Source organism: Saccoglossus kowalevskii, chromosome 18 (genome assembly GCF_978046115.1).
Source record: "Saccoglossus kowalevskii chromosome 18, keSacKowa6.1, whole genome shotgun sequence".
Classification (NCBI taxonomy): Eukaryota; Metazoa; Hemichordata; class Enteropneusta; family Harrimaniidae; genus Saccoglossus; species Saccoglossus kowalevskii.
This window is the reverse complement of record NC_140658.1, coordinates 12,052,202-12,077,591: the sequence shown is the minus strand read 5'-3', so window position 1 is coordinate 12,077,591 and position 25,390 is coordinate 12,052,202. Positions and strand designations below refer to the sequence as shown.

The following is a 25,390-nucleotide window of genomic DNA, read 5'->3' as shown; positions in this document are numbered from 1 at the left end:
TCATTTTCTCTAAAGGATTGACATTATTTTGCTCAACGTTGTACATACACAATGCCCAATATTATGTGTATGTGCTGTTTAAATGTATTTGTTGTTGTTCAAAAATTGTGTGTGTGTTGAAATCTAAGGATTTTATTACATGCTTCCCAATAGCTACGTACACCACTATTGTTTTAGAAAACGCCCTCACACGGCTATGACTGCCAAGTAAAATCTGTGACGTAATATCGTCTGATTCTGTATTTTATAATTGTTTTTTTGTAAATATTGTATTATACTGTATTGATATTTGTTAGTGACTGCATGTTTACTTTATTGTGTAACTGAGGTGTTTTAAATGTTTTTAATAAATTGAAATTGACAAACATTAGTACAGATTTCGTACCCGCCTATATATGTCGGACTGGTTAATTCATTTTCAGTGACATCTATAATTTAGGCGTCATTTGTCAATCTTTCCCGACGTCTAAATTAGAGTCTAATTTAGGTTTTCAGTAGTCATTGACGCATATTTGTGAGTATGGTGTTATTTGTGGCAAGCGTAGTGCACAGCCCAAGAACGCGAGTGGTTGAAATTTCAAAATTGTCAAATTTTTACACTACTGAGAATGTACGTCACATATGTACAATGAATTGTGGGGCTCATACCACTAATTAAAATTCCATAGACGATATTGTTAGCATTTTGATAAATTTTGCAAAAAATCAAAGAAAGTTTAGAAAGAGCTCCCGTGTGCTGAGAGTATTGGAGACACGAAATTAATTCAAAATTTAAGATTTGCTTTTCAAATGAGAAGCTTGGCAAGCTCTGAGATGCACAAATTGAAAACAATGTGATTCAAAAAATACAAATACATACAAAAAAATACATTTGAATTTACGTCCATGGTTTTTAGTCTAATTCCAGAGCACCTCTGTGATGAATTCAATTTAAATCTGATTTTTTTAGATACCAGAAATGGGCTAATAATAGATAATCAATATGCATGTTTATCAACATTAAACTAATCATGTCTGTGGGTTATTGCAATGACCCAAATGAATTATATACAAATTAAGCAATTATTATGCATTGATTTAGGTCTGCATATTGTTGCAGGGCACCAAAAAATTATGAATTATTATGCAAATTTGGTAATTAATATGATCTGATTTTAACTCAAAGCTAAGCAGAAATGTGCATTGTGTTCCAGAGCATCAATGTATCAAGTTTCAATGAAATGGAATTAATTAGTACATGTAATGTCAGTGTAAAAGCAGAAAATTAGCTGATTATGCAAATTAGGTAATTAATATAATGCACTGATTTTCCTAGGACATCTATGTACCAAGATTCATTGAAATGGAATAATTAGTACCTACGATATCAGTGTAAAATCCAAAAATTAACTAATTATGCAAATTAGTTTACTATGCACACATTATTACCCAAAATTAATCAAGTCTCTGAATTGTTCTAGAACATCTGTGTATCAAGTTTCATTGAAAAGTAATGAAGTAATACATGTAGTACTTTAAATATCAAAAGCTGAAAATTGATTAATTATGCAAATTAGGTAATTAATATTTCACGTATCTGTCTGTGCATTGTCCTATGTATCTATTTATGTTTCATTCAAATGTGATGCTTAGTACCCAAGATACATGAGTATTAGTCTGGAGCATCTATGTGACAAGTTTCATCAAAATCCAATGAATGGCTCTTTAGATATCTGTGAAAATGTCATGAAACAGCTAAAAATGAGCTAATTATCATGCAAATTAGGTGATTAATATGCATGGTTTTCAACCAAAAACTAATCAAATCTGCGCATTAACCCAGAGCATCTATACACCAAGTTTCATTAAAAACCAGCGTACAGTTTTCGAGATATTAGTGGAATGGACAGACACACACATACAGATAAGGTAACTGCACAGACTCAAAAAGTTACAAAGATCAAAATATTGTTTAAATTTGTGAAACCAAATGGATGTAACAGAATTCTCGCCAGAAAAAAAAACGCATATTGGCCAGCTCAAACTCCTACAAAATGGATGTAAACATCCTTCAATATTCTTTGAAAAGCTACTTGTCTTGAAGTGTTTAATCAAGAGTTACCCAGATCCACAGGTCACAGATATTTGGCAATAAACAAAATGACCGGTACACAAAAGACTAATAGCTGACGTAATTGAATTACGCCCTTATACATCATGTTTCAAATAAACTGCTTATTAAACGAGTTGAACGCTGATAGGCAAATAGGTGGCATTTTATCATGGTTCTGATTTTCACGCCAGCTTCCGCTGAATTCAAATTTCACACTGCTGAGCATGTACAGTACTGCACATATGTGCAATGCATTGTGGGAGGGTGACCATCCCACCTCACGTTTCCACCCTACTATGGCAGCTCAAGCCGATCAAATTCAAACTGTTAAAATGTCTGTTACTGCTCAGGTTTCAAATGCATCGTGAGGGGGAGGGGTAAAGTACAAGTCAAATTTGACATTAGAGTAAACAAAATCTAGGGCAGAAAAAGTCAACTGATTGCCAAATTATGGTGGACACAAAGCTAAATCACAAATGTTTAATGTACACTGTTTTGTAGTTGAATACTGTGGACATGTTGCTGATGAAAACATGTTTCAACCACTGACAAAAATAAAACCGGGTCAACATATTGCCAACATTAGAATGATTTAAACTACGCACTGTCTGTGGCAATAAAACATGCGTAAAAAAAATACTTTACTTACTACGGTGACACCTAGATTGGCGCCTGATAAGTTTACGTTTTCAAACAAAGCATCTCTTTCAAATTTGTACAGGTTACAATTGAAGAGAAAGTGTTCTTCATCTTCAATTTCATTGGAGTCACAGACAGGGCATGTTCTATTTGAGATATCTATGTTGTGATATCGCCCAACTTCAATCTGAAGTATGTGGGCACTTATCCTCAGTTTAGTCATATATGATCTGTGGATGGGTTTTTAATAATTTCAAGGTATTTTTCAAGTGCAAAATCAGTTTTCAGCTGTCTGTAGGTACGAAGTTTATTTTTGTGATTAGTGCCTTTATTGTCATTATGCATTGTTTCTGTGCAGTGTTTCTCAAACATATCTTTTAGTTTTTTTGTAGCTAATGGGATAATACAGTTTTTTTCGCAAACATCACTAATTTCTAAAAGGTTCAGTAATTTTTTTATGCCTGTGGTCCAATTACTGACGTTTTCTTTGTCTAAATTGGTGCCAAGTTTGTAGGCCTCAGAGATCAGAGTGTTTTCATCCATATGTTTTATTTTCAGCGAGTAATTAATCATACGTTTGATGCTTGAGATGATAAGTGGATATCTTCCCAGTTCAAGTAAACATGCCAAGTTTGTGGCTTTACAGTTTACTTGTAGTAGGTACTTACACATTTTGTGATGTAATTTTTCCATAGGCAAGGATTGTTTAAACAAGTCTGTTGAGTGCATATTAATAATATCGCTTGCCCAGATTTCACTACAGTAGAGTAAAATTGGTTTAACCATAGCATCAAACAATTTCAGATGTGTTTTGATTGGGAAATTTGGGTCTGCATAGAGTAATTGTTTTAGTTTAAAAAGTGCCTTCATTGCTCTGTGACTAAGGTCTTCTTGAGCTCTATTCAGTTTACCAGTAGCATTGATTTTAACACCAAGGTAGGAGTATGATGAGACGTTTTCCAATTTTTGGCTATTAATTTGAAATCTGAACTTGCTTAGTATTTTACCTTGCTTGTTAAAAATGATAATTTTTGATTTTGACACATTGATATCTAGTTTCCATTGTTTGCAGTATGTTTCCACTGTGCGTATTGCATTTTGCAGACCATTTTTAGATTGTGATAGAAAGAGGAGGTCATCCGCATACATCAAACATGACAAATGATTGTTTAAAAGTAAAGGAGGTTCATTATTGGATGATTCTATCTGGCATTTGATATCATTAATGAAAAAATTGAAAAGGAGTGGGCTTAAACCATCTCCCTGTCTGATACCCCTTTGAACTGGAAAGCTAGCAATCAAACCACCTTTTAGTTTAACACAGCCAGTGGCATTCTGATAAATAGATTTAATTATGTTGTGAAAATTTCCTGAGATTTTGTTTTTGAGAAGTTTATATAAAAGACCGAGGTGCCAAATGGAATCAAACGCCTTCTTAAAGTCGATGCAAATAAATAGTTTCCTTTATTAAGATATTTTGTTATTAGCTGTTTGAGAACAAAGATATGGTCCGCTGTGCTGAATTTTGGAAGAAAACCAATTTGCTCTTTAATTATGATATTATTGCTTTTTACATGTTTGGTCAACCTTTGTTTCAATACGGCTGTGAAGAGCTTGCTAAGACTGTTTAAGAGAGTTATCCCTCTGTAGTTGCCTGGATCAGATTTTTCCCCTTTTTTAAATATTGGAGTGATAATGCCCAAATTCCAAGAGCTAGGGAAGTGGCCACTCGTTATGATGAGATTGAACATTTTTTGTAGAGGTTTGATGAGCACATTTCTCCCTGTTTTAATCATCTCATTTCTAATATTATCAATGCCTGGAGATTTTTGATTTTTCAAGTTGCTAATTGCAGTTTGTATTTCTAACTGTGAAATATTTTGGTCTAGCTCAGTAGTAGGTTTAATTTCATTTTCAAGCTTAGCAATCTCTTCGTTTAAAGTGCTTTCATCAGTATTATTTATTGCATTTAATTGTCTGAAATGTTCATACCATTTTTAGTCTTCAATGTTTTCACTGTCATTATTAATTTGACCATTTCTAAGCTCCTTGATCAAATTCCATTATTCCTTTGGAGAAGAATTACCCATCTCTTCAAGTTTATTTAGTATATTTTTTTTATAGTTTCTTTTCGTTTTCTTAACCATTTGCTTGTATTTCCTTTTCAGACTATAGCAGTTGTTTCTCAAATCATTATTGTATGGGTCAGAACTTAATTTCCTGGATATTTTCTGGACATCTTTTTTAAGATTGCCAAGATCATTGGAGTACCATATAGTAGGACGAGTTATTCGTCAATACTACAAAGTGCTTGTGCTTGTTTAAATATTTTCGCCTGGCAATCGACATGACCCGTCAGCTTGAAGTATCTTTGCCACGCCCACATTGTAATACCCATATAGCAAAACATGATATACTGCCATCTCACCAAAACCAAACCAGGTATAATACTTTCACACCACAACCACATGGAAACTAGATATTCCGGCCTCACATCATACCTATATAGCAAAACATAATAGCCAAAGCCAAACCTGGTATATCACTTTCACACCACAACCACGTGGCAACCAGATATCCTGGCCACACATCATATATATAATGCCAAACATAATATACTGCCCTCTCACCAAAACCCAACAAGGTATACTACGTTCACACCACAACCACATGGAAACTAGATATCCTGGCCTCATATCATACCTATATAGCCAAACATAATATACCTGTACTGCCCTCTCACCAAAACCCAACCAGGTATACTACATTCACACCAAAAACCACATGGGAACCAGATATCCTGGCCTCACATCATACCTATACTGCCCTCTCACCAAAACCCAACCTGGTATACTCCTTTCACACAACAACCATATGGAAACCAGATATTCCGGCCGCACATCTTACCTATGTGGCCAAATATGATATATTGCCTCTCACCAAAACCAAACAAGGTATACTACGTTCACACCACAACCACATGGAAACTAGATATCCTGGCCTCATATCATACCTATATAGCCAAACATAATATACCGGTACTGCCCTCTCACCAAAACCCAACCAGGTATACTACATTCACAACAAAAATCACATGGAAACCAGATATCCTGGCCTCACATCATACCAATATGGCCAAACATAATATACTGCCCTCTCACCAAAACCCAACCTGGTATACTCCTTTCACACAAAAACCACATGGAAATCAGATATTTCGGCCGCACATCTTACCTATGTGGCCAAATATGATATACTGCCCTCACACCAAAACCCAACCAGGTATACTACTTTCACACCACAACCACATGAAACCAGATATTCAGGCCGCACATCTTACCTATGTGGCCAAATATGATATATTGCCTCTCACCAAAACCCAACAAGGTATACTACTTTCACACCACAACCACATGGAAACCAGATATTTCGGCCGCACATCTTACCTATGTGGCCAAATATGATATACTGCCCTCACACCAAAACGCAACAAGGTATACTACTTTCACACCACAACCACATGGCAACCTGATATTCTGGCCTCACATCATGCATATATAGCCATACATGGCTCTCACCAAACCCAAACCCATGAGTTTTGCATTATTCAAACATGATATATCCACGTGCACCCCACCACAACCATACAGCTTCTACTTCCCCCATGGTCTAACAAGTCATGTTGCACTAATCATAATGCCTACATCCCATAATTCAATCTGATATATCGCCATGTTCATATCGTCCAACAGCCATACCTGCTATACTACCTTAATGCACATCACACTGAATTGCCAACTAACATCACTGCCCTGTTTATAGTCAATACAGTGAAACTTTGCACAAAATCCTTTTCATACACTGAATTTATAAACATTGCAGGGGAATAATTTGATTGGAAAATCATTTGCTGACATTTCAATGCAGTTGGTGTTAAGTTTACAACATATGCCATTTGCAAGAAACTGGCATCATCACACATAATTTGAGATGCTTCTTGAGTCATCCATCCTCTCTGCTCTATCTTCACAGGACGATTCTTGCTTCTAAACAGCATGGCCAAAAAAAAATTGTTTTGTTGCCCTCAGCGACAGACCAAAAATATGAAATATTTTTTTAAAAATAGGCTCAAATATAAAAAACTCAAAAATTTTAAGCAGTAAAAAAGTGTTTCCTTTAAAAATTTACGATCCCGGATCATTTGTTTGATCCCCAGGGGGATGAGTGGCGATTTTGAACCTCGGGTTAATCTGCATTTCTCTGACATGTTCCAAATACTTTGAAGTCTGAAGAGCAAACACGTCTTTCCCATTTCAGGCCATTTTGACATTTGCGATTCAACGGATAGTTGGCGCACAATATTAAAAATATCGCTGCATCAAAGTATTTTCTTAATTAAGTAAAAACATTATTTTGAATCAAAAACAATACGTTTGTAGTAGTAAATATAATTTTTAATACATAAATGCATAAAATTTTATTGAATTTACAAAACGTGAAATTTTATATTAAAACTCTCGTCCGCTTACATCACAAACAAAACGTGTGTATGTGTGTACGTACATGTGTACAGTAGTAGCAAACATGGCAAACACGTTTGCTGTGTGCACGACAGCAAAAGCTGGATCAACTATTATATTAAGTTTTAAAAAAGAATCTGACCGACCAACCGACCTAATTTTACGACTTGAGGGCAACACAAGTTTTTTTATTTGGCCTAATGTCATTATTCCAACCTGCTGTCAAACCACATTCAGATATATGGCCCTAGTATCAGCCACTGCATACCTAAATAAATTTCCATAGCATCACATCTAAAATCACTGACCAATTAAGTATACTGACCTTGCATCACAGTTTCTCTTCAATTTTCAACAAAATAAATAAAATATTTGACCATATTCATACTTTAACAATCTTTTAATTTTCAACCATAGTAATAATTAGGTCAATATATTTACATGATTTCACAACAGGAATTCCAGTTAAAAAAAAATGCATCACCATCAGAAAAATGTCAAACAGTGTTGCTAAACAGTGCTTCTCTGACACTGATACAGCACAGAAGACTAGCTTTTAATTTATAGAACACTTTGTTTGCTACACATCATATTTCACAAGTTTATAAAGTTATTACAGAAAGTCAGCATATTGACTACTCTGATTAAATCAGTAGAATTATATTGATGGCATATGTACCTTTGAAAACTGGTGAAAGTATTAGATTAATATTCTTGTTCAAAATATAAAGTTGTTGTGTTTACTTAAATGACAGGAGTAATACATTATCTTAATAACTTTGAAAGTAATGTTTGGTTTGTGTGCTTTAATTAGAGATGCTTTTATAATAAAGCAAATACATTATTCTTGTAAGTTTGGGTACATTCCAACATAACTCAAGGCTATGAAAATGGTACACAGTAAATGCACAAGTGTAAATTTACTTTCAATTTGCACAAATGTTATGTTTGTGTTCAAATTTATATGATTCTGCATTCTATATCAACATATTGTCAGTCCCATGTAGTACTGGTCCATAATGGAGACACTCCATGTCTGTCCAGTGTAGTACTGGTCCATAATGGAGACACTACATGTCAGTCCAGTGCAGTACCGGTCCATACTGAAGACACTCCATGTCAGTCCAGTGTAGTACTGGTCCATAATGGAGACACTCCATGTCAGTCCAGTGTAGTACTGGTCCATAATGGAGACACTCCATATCAGTCCAGTGTAGTACTGGCTCATAATCGAGACACTCCATGTCAGTCCAGTGTAATACTGGTCCATAATGAAGACACTCCATGTCAGTCCAGTGTAATACTGGTCCATAATGAAGACACTCCATGTCAGTCCAGTGTAGTACTGGTCCATACTGAAGACACTCCATGTCAGTCCAGTGTAGCACTGGTCTATAATGGAGACACTCCATATCAGTCCAGTGTAGTACTAGCTCATAATGGGGACACTCCCTGTCAGTCCAGTGTAGTACTGGTCCATAATGGAGACACTCCATGTCAGTCCAGTGTAGAACTGGTCCATAATGGAGACACTCCATCAGTCCAGTTAAGTACTGGTCCATACTGAAGACACTCCATGTCAGTCCAGTACTTGTCTATGATAGAGACACTCCATGTCAGTCCAGTACTTATCTATGACAGAGATACTCCATGCCAAGTCCAGTCCAGTCATAGTACCATGAAGCCAATTCCACAAATAACTTTTCTTTTGACATATTACTTGCGAACTGACAAATAAATGATAAGTCCAATAACAGCTCCCACTACCACAAGAATCACCACCAGTATACACATCTTTTTTCGTGCTTTTTTCTGAAATAAATCAATACGAGAATCTTCAAACAATAATTAACCTTAGATGCAAACGGGCGTTTCAGATCTTGTTGAGAGTGAGAGAACTATAAGAATTGTTTTTGCCACTGATAACATTTTCCATTCTCTACCGTCAAGTACACTGTTTAAATTACCATGGTTACACAGGTGAGGGGAACAGTGGACACTGTTTGTGGCTTTCTCACTCTCAATAGGAGTTTGTGTCTGTTTACGTCCAAGGTTTATTCTGGTTAACAATGTTGGGAAAATTAGAATTCTCAATAACTTGATGTCAGCACATGACCACAAATACCATTGTTTATTAGTTTTATCCTTAAAATTCAAAATATCAAATTAAGCCCTGTTAATCACCCTGTGAAAACAGTTTATATTTATGTATAAATTTATTACAACAAGCAGCCTGTCAGCTGAGATAGCTCCGCTGTTAGCAATGCACATGGCAATTAAAGAACAGAAGATATCATTAGAAAATGAACAAATCTGAGAGGTCCACATGTAGTACCTATATGTATAATATATCAAAGCAATTGGACTTGCAGTTTTCAACAAGAAGTCGAAAATATCACTTTTTACCAAAAATGACAAAAATATTCATCAAAATTAGAGAATTAAAGATATCATCATAAAATGAACAAATCTGAGAGAGGTCCACATGTAGTACCTATATATGTAATATCAAAGCAATTGGACTTGAGGTTTTTAACAAGAAGTCGAAAGTATCACTTTTTACCAAAAATGACAAAAATATTCACCACCAAAATTAGAGAATTGGAGATATCATCATGAAATGAACAAATCTGAGAGAGGTCTACCCAAGGTACATATACACCAAGTATCAAAGCATTCAGGCTTGTAGTTTTCAAGAAGAAGTCGAAAAAGTAAAACATTGACACGGACTACGACGGACGACGACGACGGACGACAACGACAGACAATCACTTATATGATAAGCTCCGCTCGACAAAGTCGACAGCGGAGCTAAAAATATTCACCAAAATTAGAGAATTGAAGATATCATCACAAAATGAACAAATCTGAGAGAGGTCCACATGTAGTACCTATATATGTAATATCAAAGCAATTGGACTTGCGGTTTTTAACAAGAACTCGAAAATATCACTTTTTACCAAAAATTACAAAAATATTCACCAAAATTAGAGATTTGAAGATATCGTCACAAAATGAACAAATCTGAGAGAGGTCTACATGTAGAACCTATATATGTAGTATCAAAGCAATTGGACTTGCGGTTTTTAACAAGAAGTCGAAAATATCACTTTTTACCAAAAATGACAAAAATATTCACCAAAATTAGAGAATTGAAGATATCAACATGAAATGAACAAACCTAAGAGAGGTCTGTCCAAGGTACATATACACCAAGTATCAAAGCATTCAGGCTTTTAGTTTTCAAGAAGAAGTTGAAAAAGTAAAACATTGACACGGACGACGACGGACAATCACTCATATGATAAGCTCCGCTCGACAAAGTCGACAGCGGAGCTAAAAATTAATGGGCATTCCATTTACAGATCTGGAATGAGGACAAGTTCAAATTATCCGCGGCAAACAGACAATCCACTACTCCTGACAACAAGGATACTGCACTGAGATACTTTCCCTGCTGAGATAGACAACCATGAGAGATAAACCTGTCATTCATCTGATGTTGAGCAGACACACTTACCAGTAAACAATACATCAGCTTAGTTTTAGTTTTCTAGGCATAATTAATAATGTCAATGTCACTTACCTGATATCGACTTGCTTGATGTAGTTGTACATTTCCAGATTCTACATTATCATATGCCTTTTCAACATTAGCTTCAATTGTATCCACCATCTCACCTTGTTCATATACTAAAGAAGCTAAATCTCTAAAAATTTGATTAACGTCTAAAATGTCTGCCTGAAAAAAATATAAAAAAAGTGCAGGTTACTGACGGGTCAGAAAAAGCTTGTATAGCAAATAAACAGAGATGTATGACATATTTTACAAATTGCATTTTGAGATCATTCTGAATCAAAGAAAGCTTAGAAAGAACTCCCATGTGCTGAGAGTATTGGAAACACATTAAATATAATTCGAAATTACTTAGCTGAAAACTAATTATGCAAATCAGAAAATTAATATGACCAGATTTGAGTGTAAAACTAATGAGGTCTGCGCAATGTAACAGAAAATCTATGTCTCCAAGTTTAATTGAAATGTGATTAGAACCAAAAAATTATGAATTATTATGCTTATTAGGGAATTAATATGAACAGATTTTTACCCCAAACTAATTAGGTTTGTACATTGTCCTAGAGCATCTTTGTACTAAGTTTCATTGAAATGGAATAATTAGTACCGTGAAAACTCCAAAATTTCGACCCCTCTAAAAATTCGATCGCCTATTTATTTGCCGGGTTTCGGTGTTTTATTTACCTCCAAATTTTCGACTCCACTAAAAATTGCCGACTCATTCTTATTCGAAAATTGCGACCAGTTTTAGTTTTCCCCCAAACGAAAAACAAGCAGCCTGTCGGCTGAGATAGCTCCGCTGTTAGCAATGCACATGGCAATTAAAGAACAGAAGATATCATTAGAAAATGAACAAATCTGAGAGAGGTCCACATGTAGTACCTATATGTATAATATATCAAAGCAATTGGACTTGCGGTTTTCAACAAGAAGTCGAAAATATCACTTTTTACCAAAAATTACAAAAATATTCATCAAAATTAGAGAATTAAAGATATCATTATGAAATGAACAAATCTGAGAGAGGTCCACATGTAGTACCTATATATGTAATATCAAAGCAATTGGACTTGCGGTTTTTAACAAGAACTCGAAAATATCACTTTTTACCAAAAATTACAAAAATATTCACCAAAATTAGAGATTTGAAGATATCGTCACAAAATGAACAAATCTGAGAGAGGTCTACATGTAGAACCTATATATGTAATATCAAAGCAATTGGACTTGAGGTTTTTAACAAGAAGTCGAAAGTATCACTTTTTACCAAAAATGACAAAAATATTCACCACCAAAATTAGAGAATTGGAGATATCATCATGAAATGAACAAATCTGAGAGAGGTCTACCCAAGGTACATATACACCAAGTATCAAAGCATTCAGGCTTGTAGTTTTCAAGAAGAAGTCGAAAAAGTAAAACATTGACACGGACTACGACGGACGACGACGACGGACGACAACGACAGACAATCACTTATATGATAAGCTCCACTCGACAAAGTCGACAGCGGAGCTAAAAATATTCACCAAAATTAGAGAATTGAAGATATCATCACAAAATGAACAAATCTGAGAGAGGTCCACATGTAGTACCTATATATGTAATATCAAAGCAATTGGACTTGCGGTTTTTAACAAGAACTCGAAAATATCACTTTTTACCAAAAATTACAAAAATATTCACCAAAATTAGAGATTTGAAGATATCGTCACAAAATGAACAAATCTGAGAGAGGTCTACATGTAGAACCTATATATGTAGTATCAAAGCAATTGGACTTGCGGTTTTTAACAAGAAGTCGAAAATATCACTTTTTACCAAAAATGACAAAAATATTCACCAAAATTAGAGAATTGAAGATATCATCATGAAATGAACAAATCTGAGAGAGGTCTACCCAAGGTACATATACACCAAGTATCAAAGCATTCAGGCTTGTAGTTTTCAAGAAGAAGTCGAAAAAGTAAAACATTGACACGGACGACGACGGACAATCACTCATATGATAAGCTCCGCTCGACAAAGTCGACAGCGGAGCTAAAAACCCGATGTGAGCGTTCAAACGGGACCTTCCTCGAAGGCATGAATCCGGGTTTCTGATTGACTGAGAGATTTTTATTTTATTGGTAACGAAAATATATTCTAAATAAACGAAGTTTCAAATAAAAACGAACACAAAAATCTCGGCATGCTGCGTTTCTGAATTGTTGATTATTACTGTACTCAGTAGTGATTATAATAATGTACACAAAATAAATTTGTTGAATGGTTATGAAATACAAATAAAAGTCAACTTAGTTTCATCGTAAGCGAATGATTCCGGTCTCGTATAAAGGTTTGATGCTGTAGGATATCCGCCATGTTCTCTTAGGTCAAATAGGTCAAATCGCTAATTAACCAATCAAAAAGCTGGATGATGCCAACGTGTTCAAATTACCATAGCTTATTTAAATATGTTAATGTTATTGAACGCAATGCGGAAAAGATTGATGTTGTAGTACGATATTTTGGCTTGGATTTTGATACGAAAACGGCACGATTTTTTTTAAATAAAAAAATTAGTTGTTTTTAAAAAATAAACTGGTCATCTGAAGAATAATTTAACATTGTTCACAGTGATAACAGCTCATTCTCGAAAGGAAGCTTACCCGCTCACGCTAGTCACGATAAAAATCATACACGTGTACTCTTGAATAGACAGACGTCAATGACTACGGTAAAACTTACTCTATTTTAGCCGGCAGGATTGATTGAAATGTCCGAAAAATGACGCCAAAATACACCTTAAAAGTCCCATTTTATTTTCTTAAATCCCATTTTATTTTTTAATCCAAGGGCGAATTTACGGCAGAATTTGGTCCCTCAAGTAAGGGACACGTGAGCTTTGATTCTAACCGGATACATTGCACTGGGTCGGGGAGATAGTTTGCTAAACTTCCATGTATCTTTTGTCCAATGGGTACCTGTACTTCGAACATTCGCAAGTTTTCCTAGGTAGTGCGAGACAGCTTTGTCTTTTGACCTATTAGTTTTGTGCTGACCTCTTCTCCGCGTCTTGATGTTTTGTTTTGCTTGTCATAATACTCACTGATTGATGACTTTGTTTAGATTTTGAGTTACAACTCGGCCACGACCTTTGCTTTTACCGTGAAACATGAGGAAGTTTACGTCAATTGACGGACATTGCATTTTTTAAAAACTAATGAAGCACACTGTCTATCATCCCCATTTTTTCATTTGCTGATTTCTATTCTGAAAAATTCGACCGTCCGAAAATGCACCTTAATTTTGACTCTAAAAACACGTCACATTTCTAACACCAATTATTTAAAACCGGTCGAAATTTTGGAGTTTTTACGGTGCTTTAGATATCAGTGTGAAAGCTTAAAATTGGTTAATTATGCAAATTAGGTAATTAATATGTACAGATTTTAACCCACAATTATTCAGGTCTGTCTATTGTCCTACAGCATCCATGTACATTCATTGATATGTGATGTATAGTACCTGAGATATCAGTGTGAAAGTTGGTTAATTATGCAAATTAGGTGATTAATATGCACAAATATTTACCGGAAACTAATTGGGTCTGCATAATTCTAGATTCATTGAAATGTGATGATTAGTACTTTAGATATCAGTAGAAAAGCTGAAAATTAATTATGCAAATTAGGTAATTAATATGCACAATTATTTACCCTAAAACTAATCAGGTCTCTGCATAGTCCTAAAGGATCTATGTACCAAGTTTCATTGAAATGCGATGATTAGTACTTGAGATACCCGTGGAAAAGCTGAAAATTAACTAATTATGCAAATTAGGTGATTAATATGCACAAATATTTATCGAAAACAATCAATCTCTGCATAGTCCTTGAGTATGTAAGTACCAAGTTTCATTGAAATGTAATGCTAACTACTTATATCAAATGCTGAAAATTAATTAATTATGCAAATTAGGTAATTAATATGTACTGATATTACCATAAAAACTATCAGGTCTGTGCAGTGTCGTATGACATCTATGTACCAAGTTTCATTGAAATGTGATGATTAGTACTTGAGATATCAGTGGAAAAACCGAAAATTGACTAATCATTATGCAAATTAGGTAATTAGTATCCACGGATTATTACCAAAAACTAATCAAAACCTAGCATTAGTTCAGAGCATCTATGTACCAAGTTTCATCAAAATCCAATGAGTGGTTGTTTAGATATCAGTGGAACAGTCATGGAACCACTAAAAAATAGCTAATTATCATGCAAATTAGGTAATTAATATGCACGGATTTTTACCAAAAATTAATCAAATCTGCGCATATGTTCAGAGCATCCATGTACCAAGTTTCATCAAAATCCAATGAGTGGTTCTTTAGATATCAGTGGAACAGTCATAGAACAGCTAAAAATTAGCTAATTACATGTATCATGCAAATTAGGTAATTAACGAGCATGGATTTTTACCAAAACCTAATCAAATCTGCGCATTGGCCCAGAGCATCTATGCACCAAGTTTCATCAAAAACCGATGTATGGTTCTTGAGATAGCAGTGGAACAGTCGGACACACATACACACATACACACACACATACACACATACACACATACACACATACAGACACACTAACTGCAAAGACTCCCATTTTGTGCTTCGCACATGGGAGTCAAAAATATATTGCAGGTCATGTAAGTATGATGTGAAATATTTGATGACTCCTGATGTATTGTCTTCAGGCATACTTTAAGGTATCCTTGTAATAACCTTATTATTATACATTATTATTATTATTTCCTCCCAATGATACATCATGGGAATGCTGAAATCCAAAAACAGAATCAGCGAACTGCTTTGTGTGGAGTCCGGTCAAACCCTGGTGGAAGCCATGCTTGTTTTCATTATAAGAGGACGCAGCTGGACGCTTACGCGCGGAATCATTCCATATTTAGAATTTGCATTTCATATATGTTAGGATGAAAATAAAATACCATAAAATTACTGAACACTGTAACTTATGGGGTTACAGTGATAGATGTAAAATATTGCAAAATCTGCACAAAAGCAGTATTGCAATCATATCAACAGTCAAGTAATGGAAATTGATGAGATCCATGTGACAGACTGAGTGGTATTCTTGTGACAACCTTGTACATTTTATTTCTTGTCGGACAGAGCAATGAAAACATTTTTTTGCAATGTGACTACATTCTGTTTTCATTACGAGCTATATCACTTCTACATTCAATGTAAACAAAGGAAAGTGTTCCAATGTGACGTCAATAACCTCAAATATGCCAATGTTAGTGATGTAGTTTACACAATATGAGAGGAAATGTGCCGAGTGCTGATACACTTTGGAAAAAGTGATGATACAGCTTTTCACAAAATGGCAAATTCTATTGTTTTTAGTCAGTATGAGCTAACAACTGGTTTTACTTTTTTTTTTGAAAACTGTTATTCAATAATTACAACTTAATCGTATTATTTCACAATTACTGATCAATGTATTGTGGATATACATGTACTCTGCAGTTTAGATAGAAGATGGTTTTGAAAGCAAGTTTAGCACTGTACTGTGTGTTTTAATGAAATCTTATATTTTGATTTGTCTAACCAAGATAAAAAAACACAAACCTCTATTTGTCGTATCCTGTCTTCTCGTTCTTCCATTAATGCTTGGTCAAACTCAATAACTTGTTCTTGCTCTTGTAATTGAGCTAAGTGTTGTCGCCTGCTTTCTTCTTCCATAAGTGCTGCCTTGTCATCTCCATAGTCATCAAAAGCACCTGGCTATATATGAAGCAATAAAACACCATAGATTGCTTGGTTAGGTTCTCAGTTGTAATAAGTCATGGTAAATGACAGTCATAATTTAAGTGTTTTGACATTTGAGTTTATATAAAGACATAGCTTAAAAGTAAAAGGTTCCAAAAAGCAAAACAGCAACAATGTCAGTCAAGTTGCTGATTGGTTTTATAAGACTGTTTCAAGATTGTTGGGTAAACCATCCTCAATAGGAGATGTCAAACTAATAGTGGGGAACTCAAACTCATTGAATATAAATAGAAGATCATGATGGAATTACCTTTCAATTACTTCATTCAATTGTATAAATTTCTATATGATACATGCCAAAGTTACCCAAACAAAATGTATGCAATGACACAGACAGAAATGTCAGGACACAGTCACTGGTGTGTATGTTGCATGTCATAAAGATTGTAAGTGCACACATATATTGCCGAACAGCACACCCTCCAAAAAAGACTTGACCTTATCAGGTTTAGTTGCATATCTATCTCAAAGAATCATAGAAGAGTCATAGAATTTATTGCATATTGGTTTACATATTATGTCTTTGCATAAACGAGAACTGTCAGTTTACTTTAATTACAGTTTACAATAAGAATTTGTAGGTTTGCACAACTGGATTAAAATCAGATGCAGATAGAAATCTTTGGTAATTGTTATTTCTAGATGACGCTGGACACATTCTCGAACTGACCACCTATCCATAGAGGTTTATACCTGCTTCAGTTTCAGCACCAAATTTGTTTTATTGTCACACAGATTACTTTTTGAATGATAGCTACATTTTTGGAAACTATAAAACTATCTTTCTCTTATTTTCACATACAGATGATTTAGGCCAAATAACCAAACTTGGTATATGTATCCAAACATTCACAATGCTGCAGACTGGTCATAAAATTAACTTCCCTTAGTGAAATTAACACTGACATGTGAGAACTTTGTATTTGTCTGTTGAATGGTCACCAGTAAGTAATAACTAAAAATGAGTTCATACTTACTCCACCATAACCATCAGGTGGCAGTCGTTCCATGGCAGGTGGTTCCGGAGATATCTTCAATTTTTCTGCTACTTTCTACAATGATTCAAATAGAAGAAATGTACATTATATACAACAGTGTCTAGAAGGGGAAATGTCCCAGGTTGAAGGAGACATATTTTCTCAATATAAAGTGACTCAGTGTTTTAAGGTCTCTAACAATGTACCAGGCTATAGGTTACCTTCTCTCAATATTTTGTGAAAGTCACTATGACTCGATGTTTTGAGGACTCTAGAAGGAGGTACCAGGCTATAGTCACTGGTTACCCACTCTCTCTTCTGAAGTCTGAACATTCTGATAAGTTTGCTACTCCCAGACGACGAGTGACAGTGCCGTTAATCGGCTAATGAAGATAGTATTACATAGCAAAATCTCAAGAGAAAGTACTGTGGTTAACCAGGCAACAAGGACCCAGTAAATTTCACAGATTTCCAAAAAAATTGTCTTTCACAAAGTGGTGTCAGTAAATGGTGTAAGATTATACTTATAAATTGTGATATATTTCAGAGAGGTTAACACAATTACAAAACTATTGTTACTGCAAATAGCTTGTGTTTAATTTAAACTTTATACTAATTTGAAAACCCAGTTTATTTTTAAAAGTTAATTACCAGTACCTCATTTCTCCAGTCACAGGAGCCTCACCATGTGAAATTGAGAAAAGTAAGGGGAAAGCATATACCCGAGAAACCAACTCAGAAAAGAGGTTTGGCTTAACATTGTAACCATGTTACCATCCTCGTGAAATTATCCAAGTTACACATTTCATTAACCATACATGTCATTGATTTCCATAACACTTTTACAATGAAGAAACAAAATTACATGTTCATAAAAATTTGCACATTTTACTACAAGACAATTTACATCTGAACTTACAGTGTAAAAATGATAGGGGTCTTTGGGAAAACAGTCAAAGGCAAGATCTTTATCATTATATCTTAGTTTGATTGTGCGCAAACTCTTGATGCAAGACAATTTCCACCATGTTTTTCTGCATGACTTAACTCACCTTTTGTGTTGTACTGTAGCCCCTTACTGCACTTTTAAAATCACTTCCAAGCCTGTCAACTTGCAGCCTTTGTTGCTGAAAAGAACAAAAACACCCACCTCTGGAATGATTTTGATGAATTTTTAACACAAAAATGACAGTCATTGGGAAATCTTGAATCGGATCACAAAATATTCATTCACAGAACTGATGTATGCACAGAGGTGAAATTATAAGTTCCCTTTTTTGAACTTTTATAATTTGTAATAATTGTAGTGTTACCTTAGTTTTCTTTCTTGATGCATTGGCAAGCGTTTTCAATAGTTTGGATGTTTTGTTTACTATAGTGTTCGTTACTTGTTGTGTGTGGTGACTAAAGAGAAAAAGCATGCATTATTTAAATCTTTGTGAATTGTCAAATTAACATTGTTCAATAGACACAAAACTTGAATTCTGCTCAAACTAACAAATCTGCTCCATTAATATTGCATATAAATGAGTTATAGCTATTGTCAAAATATGTCACATTTCAATAATCCAGCATATACCGCTATATGTATATACAGTATACACCAACATAAACCTACATGTAATGTGGCAGCATTGATTTACCATTTATTTACAATAACATAGAATGTATCCAGTTGCAAGAAAATTGAATCAATCTAAGCACTATATTCATCATATACCTTACATTTTATCTCGGAGTGCTTTACTATCTGTTGTACTGGTTCCAATTTGTCGGAGAGTCTTCTCAAGTGCTGATGCTGTAAAAGACAAGTGTCAAATTTTGAATATCTGTGTGATATACTCAGCGCTTTAATTCATATGTTACAATTATAGTATAGTATGAGTGGGTTGATGAACACTTTGTGTCAGAACTAAACAAACATTCACAAAAAACAAGCCAAATGTGTGTTTACAATCATCTTCAAAGAAATGTGTAATACAACTCACCATTATTGTTAATTTTATATATATTACTACTTGCTTGGTCTACAAGGTCTTGAAAATCATCTTCTGTACATACATATAAATAGAAATCACGAGTGTTTGTTATTTACTGGAGTAGTTCCGTAGTTCAATCACTTAGAGGGTCCTCACAGCTGTCCATCCTGACACTAAAGTTACCACTAAAAGACTGGTAAATATACACCACATGTTTTGTTACAGGTGTTAGGAAAGGTAAACATTTCCAATGTTACAATTGGATTCTATGCATGAATTTGTTCAAAGGATCACAACATTTAATGTTCTCTCCAGATTGAAGCTGCAGAATGGCAATTTATTTCCATATTACTAATCAGCATACATGTATGAATGCATTATTTCTCAATATAATTAAATAAATATTAATAATCATATCAACAAATTTGTTAAGCATAAACACTGATGGTGGTACCAATGTACTTGAACTTACATTTGGAGAATAATGAATATGGGTCCCCATGTGATGGATACAATGCAATTACATTGTTACTCTAACGGCAGCTCTAACAAGCAGTGCTGCCAACATTTGTATATTCCCCTATCATTGCAAAAACCTGTATCCTCACCTATTCCTTGGTAACTTCCACCACCACCATGTCCATACAAAGTATTTATATTGCCAGGAGCGCCAGAGCTGCCATCATTATCTACAGCACCATATGAACCAAACTCACCACGATTCATACTGTAATGTTATCTGCATAGAAAACAGATGAATTCATCAAATATCATATCTAATTTATATAGTTTATTTTATACCTTAGTTGTCCAATTAAGCACCCAGGGTCCTGAACATAGAAAATTGCAAAAAAAAGGGTGGGCGTATGGCTGGACATCTCCTGACAATTGACAACACGCAGATTGAACTGTGGCAGGAAAAAGACTGGCAAATGAAAACATGCAATGAAAATAAATGAACAATATGCAACATTAGAAGTATAACAAAAATAATTTATTGCTTATAATCAGGGATGAGAATGAGAATTTTAATTTTCAGCTGAAAGCGGTCCTATTAATTACTGCCCGGGACAAAATGGGACTGCCAGGGACCGATATTCAACTATTTAAGACGGGAATTAAACTGATTTTTGAATACTTTTTATTACCTCTTATTACCTACTTTCTATTACCTCCTACCATTGTTCAAATGATCATGCTTTTTATTTTGGCTACGTTGCGCACTGACCAGAGATCTCCGGCGACGACATTGTTACACTGAATCAACGTAATCCCAACGCAACTTTGAACTTTGAATGAACTGTAAATGCTGCATTCAATCTAGAAAATACTATCTCAAAACGGCTGGAAATAATAAATATAACAGCAGAATACGTCCTAGTAATAAAGTAAAGTGACTTCTAAAGACTGAATGTTTTTGCGAACTTCGTATACGAGGCCCTTGTACTTTTTGAGCGATCACCAACCAGACTACTGGCTTGTATTTGTTGTTAGTGACATTCACGGTCCTTGCTATTTTAATATATCTTAATATATAAGTGTATAAGTGAGTATTTTTGCCCCGAGCAGTCCCCGGGCAGTCTCAAAAAGTAATTAATAGGACCCACTGAAAGTAAAGTAGCCGGGGACTGAGAACCGTAGTTGATCAAATCGTTACAATACAGGCACTGCGCCTTTCCCGGGACCTTGCACTTGCTGATGAAGTCACTCAATTTTTCAGTTACCAATTCATCTTTCTTCCCGATTCGCACGGTCAAAGTCACTTCCTTGTCAAGCATTGCCCAACAAAATTTGTTCCTAATGTCTTTATCGATCTCTCGCACAGCTGACTCGTTGTCTTTTGTAACCAATTTCACCATTATCACTGCATGAAACTTGTAAACAATTGAAACAATAAAATGGCGCCGTTGGTGAAAAGAGAAATGAAAGCTCTTCACTGATTAGCCCGTCATAACAAACCCAGCCAATCATGTTAATCGTTATATATTACTTCGAACACTTCGAAACCACTTCGGATTTTATGATTGCATGAATGAAAAGAGTCGCGAACATTCTGCATTGGAGACGCCGCGAGTTGTCTCCCTTCAACCATACACTGATACAGGCCTCTTGCAGCCAACAACAATGACCCAACAGCGTGTTTACTTCCGAATGAACAAGATTTGTATTCTTACACCCCCCCCCCCACCTAAAATTTTCTCTTCGGATTTAGATGTTTCAGAAAATCGATCCCTGGGGCTTAGAAATCCGCGGAAAATTCTCATCCCTGTATAATGTGACAAATAAACCAGAAACAATATAAATCCACAGTGAGGAATCATTTGAATAATAATTTATGAATTTACACAGTAGTTTGAATAAACTTCTCAGATCTCCATTTGCACGTTTATTTCCATCTTCGTCAAAGTCAAAACCCTCAAAGTTCAAGTCGGCGTCACTATCACCGGCCAACAAAATCCCTACAGCTTTGTCCTCAAGTTTGTCGATGTTGTTGCACACAATTTGGACTTTTATTCCACGGATTTCACTGTCTGTCAGATTGGCATGTCTAATCACAATTATGAGACAAGAAAAATAGGGTCATGTGCCAACGACTCTGGTCTATCATCTTCGACCATTAAGCATCTGCTTTACTGTTAGGACTTAGTAAAGTTATTTATTTCATATTGATTTGATAGAAAAATGCATAAACCAAAGTAAAAGTTCATGGCTGATAGAGGGCGTGATTTTGAGAGGATGAGAAAAACGGAAGAATTTAGTAATGGCGGCTGTTTGAAAGTTGTTGTTGGACTCATAGTCATATTTTGATCGTTTATCGGAAACTTACGTCGTGTCTGCCAGTGTTTGAGGTCAAATCGGAGTATGGTGGACTTAATTATGCTGAATTGTTGAAGGTGTTCCGCTGTTAGGCAGTGATAATTTTGAGTGATCACCGAACTTGCGGTTTTTGCATAATGTGCATTGCGTCATAAGCACAGTTTTGAGATGAAGACAAAATTTTTGTGTTGATTGAATCAGATACATATGTAGTTTCCGAAGTTTGTGAAGCAATATAGCCTTATTGAAGTTTGAAGTAACCTGAGTTTTGTAGTTTCAAGGAAATCGCCTATCTTGCTGTGAGTAACAAGTCGCAATTATTTCTTACGAACAATCTGCAAGGAGTCACGTGACCAATGAGTCATTGCCATCTTGCAACACATTGTATCAAATATGGTTGAACTTATGAAAAAGAAAGATAAGTGAAAGTGGAACTTTTGAACTATTGCATAATTCATTTATTTTTATATGTTGATACATAAGGCAAGTCTGTTATTGTTATGCTCTGTTGAGTATTTGTTATATACCGTACATATCGGGGTAAGAGCCCATGCCTCGATTTCACGACGAAAACCTTGTGAAATGGGAAAACTGTGACGCCACGATATTTATTCAAGAGGGCGGCAAACACAGGGATTTCGCTGTAGTTTTCCACGGTTTTCATCGTGAAATCGACCAATTTCGGACCATCGCCCTCAAAAAAATTTATGAAATAGTTTTGGGACCCATCGACAATAGAAAGGTAGAAACTTGAGGCGAAAATAATGCAAAAAAAACGGCTGTTACAGCCCAACCTGATTTCAGCTCGGTAAAATAGGGTAACTCGCATAGGATGGAACTGTAGCTCCATGGTTTTGCGTTAACACCACGACTAACAAAATAACCGACAGCGAAACCAAGTGAGCTACAGTACTGCAGCTACTTAAAGGGGCACTTCCAGTTAAGCCTAATCTCACAACAAATTTGCTTTCTGGATTAAAATTACAATGGATAACAAAAGACAGATTAACTTTGTAAACAACATAAACTATAGTGTCCCATGATTCTTTGGTGCAATCCCTGGGCTTGGAAGCAGGGTTCTCCCCAGGGCTTTTTAGCGCCGAGGTCCGCGGCGCTATACCTGTGAATCTCGGCGCTTCACTTGGGACCTCGGCGCTATGTGTTCCCACCTCGGCGCTTGATTTCATATTTGACATGCCAATATCAGATGTGAAAAAGCTTTATTCGCCACGCCGGTCGGCCCCGACCGTCACTCAAAATTAGTGACCACCACGGAAATGCTTCCGACGAGGACTATTGTCTGATTGTTGGTATAATTAAGTACCGACCGACACGCATCCTGCCAGTCGTGGATTATAATTTATAAACAATAGACCTAGTCGCACGATACGTAGCGGCTAGTCAAATTTGTGGAATTAGCACCTCTTTGTTTGTAAGTAAATACTTTCTGCGATAGACACAGTCTTTAGATTTAAAGCTAAAATTATTTCAAAATCAATTCCACCTCGATATAACATGGTCAAATCGGAAAAAAACAACGTGTTTATTGCGTGATTTGGTAAAATACATTTGAACTGTTATCATTGCGAATCATGTAAAAACTATTCTTTCAAGACCTAATTTACCTTTTAAAAATTGCAAATCACCTCTTTCGAAAGCTGTCATGCAGTTTTCAATTGAAATCGATGCCAACACATCGTGCTACGACATCGCTTTACTTCCGCAATGTAATTTTTATGCTCACTACCATTCGGAAAACTTCGGGTTCTACCGGCATTACCATGCGGCATTTTGATTGGTTAATGGAATTCTTGACCCATCGGGTCAAAGGACACATGCTAATGTTTCACAAACATCATGGCGGGTCTGTTTTTTTTTACCGAAGCGATCAAGTGATCAAAAATAATCGCTCCCGATAAAAATAAGTCTGATTTTACTTACATTTCATATCAAAAAAAAAAAGAAGTAAAATTTGTTGAGGAATTATTGCTATAACTGGTGTATAACATGGCCAAGTAAGTTATGTCACGTCGTAACTTTGATGATCATTTTGAAGCTTTATTTGTTCGCTCATTACTGTAATTGTAAACGTTTTAGAAGTTGATGGTACGAATAATAAATTACAACAATACGTCAATTAATTACGTGATCGATTTTTTGAAGGAGAATGTTTTTGGAGTGAATAAAATTATGAGATTCGTGAACATAAATCTGGCTTAACGTTTTGAATGCGTTTCCTTCAACGTTTTACAAAACAATTAAATTGCAACAATAATGTATTTGTGTTTGTTTTTAGTCTGCAGCATTTGTATTTCGAGAATGTTTCAAACTCTTCTAAATTGTGAAACATAATGTGTTGATTCCATTAAAAAAAATATTTGCCCTGTGACTGAGCTCACTAATATTCATAATTGTAAATAAGTTCTGTTAATGAAGGAAAGATATGTAAATGATATGCAAATTATTATGCAAATTTGCCCCGGCGCTATGCATTTTTTCTGGGGAGAACCCTGCTTGGAAGGTTCCCCTTTAAGGACAACTGAATTTCGAGGCTGGGGTTAGGATTGGAGTTAGGTTAAGGGGTGGTGGTACATTGGAAAGTCTTTCCCACAATTAAAAAAAAAAAAAAAAAATGCCCGGTCGAAGAGGGGCGCTGCCAGCTGAGCCCGAGTGTCATTGTCAAGCAGTACCTCCATGGTACCAGTGGCTTATCAGACTCAACTTGAAACCAATTACAAACAAACGTTGCATACTACATTTCACTAACCTGGTGTTTCTCTGAAAGTAGAATATTAGCTTTGATTCGAACGTCTTTGCGAACAAAAAATCGAATTCCTTGAAATAGCGGAAATAGAAACCGTTCACTTATTTTCGTTCGCAATGTCCGCCATTATTAAAAGTCATATGATCCACAAAGCATCGTGGGTAATGTGTATTATTTTATTTTGAA

General features: G+C 35.3%; 1 protein-coding gene across 1 annotated transcript; it reads right to left on the bottom strand.

The window, feature by feature from the left end:
* Nucleotides 1-7,163: 7,163 nt before the first annotated feature.
* On the bottom strand, nucleotides 7,164-25,353 carry LOC100377256 (syntaxin-7-like). Its single transcript, XM_085492839.1, has 10 exons — nucleotides 25,208-25,353; nucleotides 20,232-20,362; nucleotides 19,633-19,695; nucleotides 19,370-19,442; nucleotides 18,958-19,048; nucleotides 18,697-18,771; nucleotides 17,645-17,719; nucleotides 16,467-16,622; nucleotides 10,838-10,993; nucleotides 7,164-9,063 (listed from the first exon to the last, which is right to left on the bottom strand). Exons 2-10 carry the CDS (start codon nucleotides 20,347-20,349, stop codon nucleotides 8,968-8,970), a joined length of 903 nt encoding a protein of 300 aa, XP_085348965.1. The 5' UTR covers nucleotides 20,350-20,362; nucleotides 25,208-25,353; the 3' UTR covers nucleotides 7,164-8,967.
* Between the last annotated feature and the right edge of the window lie 37 nt (nucleotides 25,354-25,390).